Here is a 10,573-nt window from a genome sequence, read left to right on the forward strand (position 1 = left end):
AAATGCATTGTAATATTCAATCTATAACAAGAACAAAGACAAATTTTGGGAAATAACCTGTATCTAAAAAGGCCAATTCACATTATTTTTTTCTCTACTAACCTACTATCAGGATGATTCAACATGATCACACAGAGATTTTCAAAACAGAAGCTTCATTTAACTTTTATATATTTTATTTTAATTTAGAGCTGAATGAGCATTTATTGAAATAAGCTGTATATATAAGTGAATAAAAGAGAACAGAAAGAAGCCACAGCATGCTAGGGAGTCAACTAGACTTTGTATGAGAGAACAAAAGCACTGATAGGCAAAACCCATTCTAATGATTTATCTTGATTGCACTGTTTTAATAAAGCCAAGGTACCATAAAGATCTATGTGAATCATCACAGTCGGTTCGCATCCTCCTGAGGAAACAAACAGCTGGGGTACGGCGAGGTCAGCAAAACACAGAGTGTGTTTCATTGGTTAAGGTTTACCCCAAAGGCGTGTTTTTAAACATGAGAGTTTCACTGATCTCTCCAACTGCCACAGGAGGAGCACCAAGGACATGTTCAACACCTCTAATAGTACAGGTAAGGGCTCTAAGACACGTAACTACAAAAAAATGCAAAATGTAAGCTAAAAGACAATGCTTTCACATGTTTTGATGTGCAGATGCATATATGTAACAGTAACTTTACAAAGAACCAAATTTAGTGATTTTAATCAGTTTGCTGTGAAAAATCCACCAAGTTGAAATGTCTGGGAGTGTGGTTGTGGTTCATAACAAATCTGCAGCCACATATGACTCATAATCACTTGATTTGTGAAAACTATACCAAAGGTATGACTACCAAATTGTCAGAATTATTTCTCCCTAACCATAGAAGTGACTGTAAATTGTAAAGCATAAGCTGGGGGTTTACTCCGTCACAATGCTATTAGAAAGATGTATGCTTCAGTTAAAAATATAGTATTCTTATTTGCTACACTGATGATAAAAATATGAAACTGGCTCTTGAAAGCTGCAGGCCGACATGAAAATGTGTGAAATATAACAACGCCTGCCTACTCAAATAAAGCATTTTTGAGTTTGGTGGGGTTGTTCTCACTTTCAGGTTGATTGTAAGAGGAGGTAAAAGTTTCCTGATATTGTGACGTAAGGCACAGTATTCTGTTGTTGTTAATAAAGATTAAAAATAATAATTTTAGTGCAAAACATATTTAGAGTTCAAACTGAATCAGGGAAAAATCCATGAGCAATATAAATGCCTTGTTTTTTAAAATGCAAAGTGCAACAGCAAGAAAAATGTTTCGGTTTGTTTAAAATCCACCCAAAAAATAATTATTCTTCTCTAAATATTTCATGACAAACCATTTGTAGACAAATAGCTGTAGCAGCGGCACAAATGCTGCACATCCTTTGCGGATAAAAGTATATCCATGTTGAACATTGCATTGTTTTTAAAAATTTATAAACAAGAATTTGATAAGCCTTAAAACCAAAAAGAAAAAAAACCCAATTTTTTGTTTTACTTTTTAATTTAACATTAAAGTTTAGGAACGTTGCCCATAATTCTTTTTATTTAGACGTGAAGTCACCATCGCCTCATCAACATAAAGAAAATCAGTAGCAAATTGAAAAAGCAGCAAAAAGTACTGCTGTGTTATATCTGGTGCTTCCATGACTAAAATCTGAAATAAAGGGATGAATTTAACGCCTCTAATGTGCCAAGAAACCCACATCCCAATGTTTACAAAACAGTCTTTTGGATGTCCAAGTTCTTCAGATTTTAGTCTTTTAAATTGAATCAAAATTTTAAACCATAAATGTTGTGATATATATAATTTGTCTTTTATGCATTTACAGAGTAAGCCCACTACTGAGAAAAGAATTAGCTCAAAGGCAGATTGAAGGCTGACGTGTCAAAGTCAGAGAAGACGAACAATCAGTGGCACGCAAAGTGCTGTTATGAGTGTTAACCCAGGCATTGAAATGCACAGTAATGTTTTGTATATATAATATTTATAAAATGCTGTCTTATATAAACACATACGTAGAATATGAATTAGCATGGACCAGGAATATATCCAAGTCCGCTCCTTTGTCCATCGTTAGAGAGCGATATTTAAAGTAAGCAGCTTGCAAACCTTACTTTTAGCGGTCAGTGCTGTTAAACGCTTTAATTTACGAGTATTACTAGATTATGTTTTTAAGTAGTTAAATGCGGAAAAAACACATCTACTAGAACAAATTAGTGTGCAGAAAGGGGAAAGTTTTTCTTATTTTATTAAATTACACATGACAAGGTTATTAAAGCAGGCTTTTTCTTTCAACCCTGACCCTGTATGAACTAGAGAGAGCTAATATTGCTAACAAATTATAGTGTTCTGTATGTCAGACATCTCCATTCGCCCAGACGTTTCTAATAAGGGAGATTTTCTGTTAAGTATTGCACATGACTTACATTATTTCGAGTATTGAAAACTTTACTCCCATCCTGACCGATTCCACATTTAACTGCAACCCTCACCTAACTCACACTTTAAGAGCAGAAAATCACACTGGCACCAAACCCTCTGACACAAGCCCGTCTACACGTTTTCCTTTTCCTCTTACCTTAATGTGTGTCCCCACCATCAAACCGACAAGTTAAGAGAAGAAAAAGGATTGCTGTAATAAACTTAACATTGTGAGCAGCCTGTTCAAACAGGCACATCGCTGAAGATGAAATGATAGAAAGGTGATTGTGGAAACTGTCTATAAAGGCTGTTAGCACGCGACACTGACTGATCTGTAAACCTTAAGCTACCCACGATTTCCCCTGTACCAACGACCTGATGCCAGTGTCACGCAACATGCTACAAAATGACTAAAATATCACAGCCGCCTAGTCAGACTGAAGAGCTTTGCTGCAGATCTCTCACTTTCAACCTGATTGTAAAGGGGTTGGTATTTCCTGATATCGTGACGTGCAGGGCAAAACATTGCTCAAAATCAGCCCCGGCTTCATGTAAAAGGAGCACTGCAGTTTTTGAACAATAATAAGTACTCACGCAAGCTGGTCTTTCTGTGGCATTTTGGAGAAGTACAGAATGACTCAAGACATTCATTACAGACATGTCAAAACAGCAGGAAGTTTTTCATATGCAGTCTATTTGCCCACAACTGACTGCTTTAACTTTATGTTGTAAATAAAATGCAGAAGGCAAAGTCTGTTCAGGAAAATTTCAGGTCCAATCTTTAGTTATATGTTGCCGTTGCACTCAACTCCATGCTTGCGTCCTCTTTATTAAAGCCTAATATCATGGCCTGAAATGACATGGCCCTGCAGCTGTTGGGGTGTTATCAGTGAATGGTTGAGATGTGCCCTCTACTATATGAAAGGAAACACAACTCATAATGGGGGGAGTTTTTCAAGCAGCACATTGTCGTTAGCTGCTTCACAAGAGGGTCCTGGATCCATAAGAGGACATGCTTGGGCAGTTTTCTCCTGAAACTCTGTCTTAGCCCAGCACCCTCATGCAAAAAAGATTAGAAATCTTCTTTGCATGAGTTTCACTTCCTGCTTAGATAAATGTTAATAAATGTTGCAGTGGTGCAGCTACAAATAATAGAGGGAGGAGACAAAAACCACAAGTCAGAGCAGCTGTTTAGTAACCAGCTTTCTGGTTGTAGTTTGTGTACATAATTACTGACAAGAGTAAGCAGAATAACTCACTTGATGAACAAACGTTTAGAAATTGAATGCATACAGGCTATAAGAACAGCAGCGACTACAGGAATCAACATATGACCGTAAATTTCCTGTAATATCAGGAAATAAGCTGAAGGGCCTTTTGGAAAGACCCAATCAATAGTATACATGTCTGCTGACCATGTCCCTCAAGTACCGACTTTGAATTTATGACCCAAACATGTCCTTATTAATCTGTCATAATAAGTGTCAGTCTTACAATCACAAACCAAATATAATCCTGACCTGGTGGTGGCCACAGAGTGTGTCTGAGCCCAGTTTATTCCAATCTGTTTGCTAGTTTTCAAGTTGATTTACTGAAAGGCAAAAAATCTCAGCCTCTTGTTGCTCCAAGAGCAGATGTGGGCAATTATTTTTTTCCCTAGGGACTGCATGTGATACTGGGATACTTTAGGCTTAAATGATACAGTTAGCCCCAAATTACGTGTGAAAGTTAAAGTGCCCACAGTGTAGGGGAAATGCTGAGGATCACCAATAGTATTTATTTATTTATTTTAATAATTCTTTGACTTACAAGTTTTATTTTCTCCAACAGCTATGCCTGACTATACTCTAGATGATTACCTCTTGAATATAAGTAATGACTCATATTCCGAAGATTATCCTGACAATGACAATGAAGACTGGTGTGAAGCTGATGAGCACCAGGCGGACGTCATCAAAACCTTCCAAGCTTGCGCTTTCACCGCCATCTTCCTGCTTGGCGTTGCAGGAAACTCCCTGGTGATCGCCACCTTTGCTCTCTACCGCCGCTTTCGACTTCGTTCCATGACCGATGTCTTCCTGTTCCACCTGGCGCTGGCTGACCTCCTCCTGCTCCTCACACTCCCATTGCAGGCCATTGACACTCACCAGGGTTGGATTTTCTCCTATCATCTCTGCAAGATCATGCGTGCAACCTACGCCATCAACACATACAGCGGGCTGCTGCTACTGGCATGCATCAGTGTCGACCGCTACATGGTAGTAGCACGAGCGCAGGAAATGCTCAGGCTGCGCAGCCAAATCCTAACAGCTGGGAAGCTCACTGCCGTGGGGGTATGGCTTGTTGCAGTGGCTCTAAGCATCCCTGAAATCTGCTTCTCGGGGGTTTCAAACCGCTTCTCTGGGAATTCAAGCAACAAAACTGAAGCGTACTGTGTCATGCAAGTAAGTGGTCAAATAAGACTGGTTCCCAGTGGCGTGATCATCACCATCTTCTGCCTGTCCCTCGCCATTATGGTGGCAAGCTACACTTCGATTGCTCGAGTGCTGTGGGAAGGGCACGCACATCGGCGAGGGAAGCAATGGCAACGGCAGCGTACCCTGAAGCTGATGGTTGCCCTGGTGCTGGTTTTTCTGGTATTCCAGCTGCCGTACACTGCGGTGCTGTGTCGCAAAATGTTTGGCCCGTTCTGTGGTCTGATGTTGGAGTACGTCACCTGCACGCTGGCATACACCCGCTGTTGCCTCAACCCTATCCTCTACGCCCTGGTAGGTGTGCGTTTCCGTCAGGACGTGTTGAGGCTTATCTACGATTCAGGCTGCCCATATCGCAATCTGGTCGTGCCACAGACGGTGAACTCCACATCAATCTCCGCCTCCTCACCTGCTCTCACCGTGCTTTCGGCATGCTCTCCAACATCTCCCGATGGTCCCGTTGCCTTCAAGTTTTCGGAAACCAAATAAACTCTGAGTGGACGATGAACTGCTTTGCATATATTGTATTATATTGTATTTTTTATATTTCGTACAGCTGTTATGAAGAACCAAAAATTTAAATAAACATTATTAGAAATGGAACATCTTATATTCAGTTGTTGGTAACTTGTTGGTAAGTCAAGCTGAATGGGTCACCCCATGAAAAATCAATACGTTTGTCCTACCTGACCCCTTTAGCTCTATATAGATATATATTAGGGGTGCAACGATACTCGTATCGATATTGAACCGTTCGATACAGTGCTTTCGGTTCGGTACGCATGTGTATCGAACAATACAAATTTTTTTATTTATTTTATCAACTTTTCTTCTGACGATGCTGTCTGTGTTGAGCGCTCAGTGAATCTGCGTTCGACTACTCCGCCCGCCTAGGCTACACTGTCGAGTGCAGATCCACTGAGCGCAGCGCAAGCTAGCAAGACAGAAGCTAAGCTCATTGCAACATGGCAACTGCCTCAACGCTACCCGAAACTGAGCCTCCCCCACCCTCATTCAGATCTGGCGTTTGGAACTATCTTGGTTTTCATGTGAAGCATGACCCTGATGGTAAGCGCGTCATGGACAAAAGTAAAACAGTATGTATCTCAATTGGTGGGAACTAGTGCGTTAGCGCAGTTAGCTTGTTGACGCCGTCCAGCCCCACGCACGGGGCGATCCGCGGTAACTCGTTAACGGAGATTTGCCGCGTTATGGCGTTAATGTCATTTTAACGAGATTAACGCTGACAGCACTAGTGGGAACACAACGAATATGACTGCACATTTACGCTGACATCATCCTAGTGCAAAGACAAGTGGAAGCAGACAAAAACAACAAGCACGCATGCTACAAACTTTACCCGAGTCATTTAGACAGCCGTTAGCACATGATTCTCCTTATGGGGACCTGATATGTTTAATATGCTGCTGAGAATATAGCCCAGAAGAAGCGTATAGTAGAGCTTTTATTTTGGAAAGAGACATTTCTCTGTAATAAACTCTCTTTTCCAAAGATGAGTGATTCCACCATCAGATAGATTTTTTTAATTATTATTATTTTGCTGTTTCATCAACATTAAATTCAAAAACTACTTTTGAGTTAAATATATATTTATAATTTTAATAAATGACAAATTAAAAAGGCATGAACATTTTTTTGTATCGAAAAAATATCAAACCGTGACACCAAAGTATCGAACCAAACCGTGAATTTTGTGTATCGTTGCACCCCTAATATATATATATATATATATAATTTTTATTTTATTTTTTGCTTTTTCAGTGTCATTTCAAACCTAACAAACTTCATGTAATTCTAGAAGATTAACCCTGCACCAAAAAATAGGTAAAAAGGAGATCTTTCATGTAACACCTTGTCACATCCAACCACCTATCCCAGATATGACCAGTGATGGCGCTGTTCCTGAAAAAAAGTAACAAAAAGTTTCCATTTTGTTGAGTAACGCCGAACGTTATTTATTACTCATTGGAAAATTGATTATTTCATTCATTACACTACTCTGCATTACGTTTGTGTTGACCCGTAACATGATCTGAATGCATTGTCACATAATTACCAGTAAACTTTAAGCTACAGCTCCACCAACCAACCCAAATCCCTATCCTGATGACGACACACATTATGTATGAACACACAGCTGACAACACAAAGTGGCAGTGAAAGCCTGAAGAGACTTCAAAGCTACGATCTTACAAACCTGATGTGTCATCAGTGAAGATCAGGATCCAGCCGTAAGCATTAGGAGGGCCAGCATCGCCAAAGCATTCATAGCATGAAGACAATGTTTGAAAAAAGGTTACTGTACAAAAACGCAGCTTATTTGAAGATAGACCACAGCTTAGTTATATGTGCTGTTATTCACCGCAGTATACAACGGGGTGACTGACAAGACTGTCAAATGTTTGTATGTAAATATCCGATGTTCTTACTTCATTCTTACTGTGACTCTGTAGCCCAATTATTCTTGCTTTATTTTGTTTGTTTGTTTTGTATAAATTGCAATAAAGTTTCATTTTAATTTTGTAGATATTTGCCTTAAGACTTGCTTTTTGTTTGAATCAACGCCTTACGGTATATTTTAAGAGCTATAGCAGATCTATCAAAAAACCAAAACCTTTAATTTCAGAAAGGGGTTGAAACAGCCAGTGAAACCTTTGAACACATTTTGTCTCTTGAATTGTTTTAGTGTGTTTGATTTACCCAACAAAAGCATGTAACTAGCAGGATTAAATAATCTGCATTAACAGACTCCGAGGCAGAGGAACTAGTTGAAGACAGTTTGGTTAACTTTTAGCAGAACTACATTACCCAGCATAAACAGAGTTTCTAATTTAACTCACACTCTCTACACTTCTGGTTTCACTGGGAGTTCTCACAAGATAGTCCAAAATGAATGAAGCTGTTGTCTAAAATGTTACATTTAGGGCATTAACTGTATATTTTCTTTCATTAAAATTTCATGTTGCTTTTGATTTAAGGGGTTGACACAACAGATTTCTATGGGTTTTATGAGTGTCAGCTATTTTAAAATAACTTTTTGAGAATATTTACCTTTTAGATTAGGTTTAATTACACAGACCTTCCTTTTACTTTGGCCTTCAAACCAGAATATTTATATTTGCAGGTCTTATTGAATAAATTCAATAGAATTAGGACAGTAAGAGATAATACATTTTGCCAATAAGAAATATAGAGATGCATGTTTTTGGAGAAATTTTAAAAAACTTAAGAAAGCTCATTTGTGAGTAGGAATGCAAAAGATCTCACTGGTTCTATCAGCTTTTCTCTTCCTGCAGAATTCAGAGCTGACTGGATTTGGCTGACCTTTAGTGTTGTTTCACTCTTTGGTGACACAATAAATCCTCAGAGCTTAGAGGAGTGTTAAGTTTCCAGTCATAAAATTACTCAGAGATTGGTTGAGTGTCAGTTGAACCATTCACAGAAATGAACACCAACCCCCCCCTCTCATTATCCGGCTCTACAGACTCATCATTAGTACGGCTCGTCTGCAATGACTGGTTGGGAGCTAGAGAAAGGGAAGAGACATGAAAAAGAGAGCATAGGCAGCGACTGATGAAGAGACAGAGAAGACAAACACGCCGAAGTGGTATACATACAGATGGGGAGTGAAAATAATAATGAATTGCCATAGTTAAGTTAGAAGTAATGAATGCATGAACTAGTTTTTGAGTATCACCCTGCAATAGAATGCTTCCAATTTTAGAGACAGTGCACGGATGAAGTAAAGCAGTGCTACATATTTGTTTAATATCTGCATTGGAGGACATGTCTTCATCAAAAATGACACCAAGATTCTTCACAGTGTTACTGGAGGCCAACGTAATACTATCCAGGATGGCTATCTGGTTGGCTGGAACGTTTATATGACTTTTAGGACCAAATATAATATTCTCAGTTTTGTCATTATTTAGTCATTCAGGTCTTTGTCTCTGAGACATGCCTGTGTCATGTGACTTCATGGACAGAAATAACTCATCATCTGCAAAGCAATGAATATCTATGGAGTATTTTCTAATAATGTAAACAGAGTTGGTGCTTGCACAGATGATTCAAACCACTGCAGCACATTTCCTTTAATAGCAGCTTGCAACAGTCAAGCTCTGTATGACATCGTTGTGATCGGCAGTGTCGGAAGCTGCACCGAGGTCTAGCAGAACAATCAGACATGAGACGCTATAAGATTAGTTGTCACCTTCAGTAGTGCCGTCTCTGTGCTATGATGGATTGTGAAACCTGACTGAAACTCTTCAAATAGACTGAGGTCTGTTTTCTTTCACCACTGACAAATACGGAGGCTTTTTTGTAGAGCAACAAACTATTTTTCTGGGCCAAAAAACATCTCTTATACTAGTGCAATATCATTTCTACTCCAGCTTTAAGACGTGCATTTGTGAGTTATACCCCGGAGTCAGGCACTTCTGATTTATTTATTTTTTTTTTTTTCAGAGGAGCCACAATATCTAAAGTTGTACGTACTGCTCTGCAGTAATCTCGTAGTGGGAGTAGGATTTATGTACCTGTATGTGTTGGCACTGAAAATGATAAAGAGGGAAGGTTTTTTTACAGCACTTTCAGAAATACATATAGCGTACTACAGTTCTTTGAGATAAAATGAAATGTTATTGAGAAATGGTTTTCAACGTTATTTTCCATGTCACATGTCAGGACAAAATCCACAGTGTGACTAAAGCTGCGAGTGGGCTCATTTACACGCCAGCTGAGTCTAAATCATAAATAAAAACCTGGTGAGTTTGTTTTTTTCAGTCTCTACGTGAATGTTAAAATCAGCTACTGTCAGTTTTTCTCTGAACTGAGCACAGATAAAGATCAGATAGAAATCAGACCGGAAAACTCTGCGTAAGGGCCAGCTGTGACGATAGACGACAACAAATAGAACTGGGTTCTATTTTTCCATTTTAAGACGAAGAGTCAGTCAAATAAATCAAAACTTTGTCTGAGTCTACAGTGAATTAATAAGCTGGAACGTAAAATTGTTGCTATTGCTCCTCTTGTACCTGTGCTTCAAGGATTTTTTCTAGCATTTTCTTTTTGTTTTAGGTGGACTGGGAGCAGACAGCCTCTGGGGTTTGAAGTAACCGTCCTCAATCTATTGGAATAAATAACGTTTTGAATTTGCGATCTATGCCTGTTGTAAGTGGTGATTAGACTGGAGCAAAATATCTGGCAGTGGTTCACTTTTCCTTCCACTTTTCCTCTTGCCTGGCTGCTCCATATTCCATTCATTTCCCAGCATACCCACTATCTCTTCCCTGCACATGTCCAAATCATCCCAGCCTCGCCTCTCAAACCTCTTCTATCGAGCCTGGAAGAAAGGCTTTTCTGACTTCTCTAACCACATTGTTGCTGTCACTCATGCTGAGTCCTCCTGATTGAAAAATCTATTTTGCAAACCTTGGTCTTAACATTTTTCACAAGACTTTGTAGTCACTTAGTTTTCTGCTAGCTCACTGGATAATGAGAGGTTAATCACAAGCACACTCAGACACACCCCTGCTACTGACTGAAGTGGCGACTAATGTGATAGATAAAGCAAAATATTCTAAACCACGTTCGCAACAGTATGTTTTAGACCAAAAGAGATCTTCAGTC

At 39.2% G+C, this 10,573-nt stretch overlaps 1 protein-coding gene across 1 annotated transcript; it reads left to right on the forward strand.

Annotated features, from left to right (window-relative positions):
• Window positions 1-453: 453 nt before the first annotated feature.
• Window positions 454-5,714, forward strand: ccr10 (chemokine (C-C motif) receptor 10). The gene is made up of 2 exons (XM_040014427.1): window positions 454-577; window positions 4,278-5,714. Exons 1-2 carry the CDS (start codon window positions 553-555, stop codon window positions 5,408-5,410), a joined length of 1,158 nt encoding a protein of 385 aa, XP_039870361.1. The 5' UTR covers window positions 454-552; the 3' UTR covers window positions 5,411-5,714.
• Window positions 5,715-10,573: the final 4,859 nt, after the last annotated feature.

This window comes from Simochromis diagramma, unplaced genomic scaffold (genome assembly GCF_900408965.1).
Source record: "Simochromis diagramma unplaced genomic scaffold, fSimDia1.1 OVJJ01000669.1, whole genome shotgun sequence".
Taxonomy (NCBI): Eukaryota; Metazoa; Chordata; class Actinopteri; order Cichliformes; family Cichlidae; genus Simochromis; species Simochromis diagramma.

What these genes read in the sequence shown, in the direction of transcription:
- ccr10 (XM_040014427.1), top strand. Translation starts at nt 553, where the DNA reads ATGTTCAACACCTCTAATAGTACAG. An exon ending in CAACACCTCTAATAGTACAG is followed by an intron (nt 578 to 4,277) that starts GTAAGGGCTCTA and finishes TTTCTCCAACAG; the next exon opens with CTATGCCTGACTATACTCTA.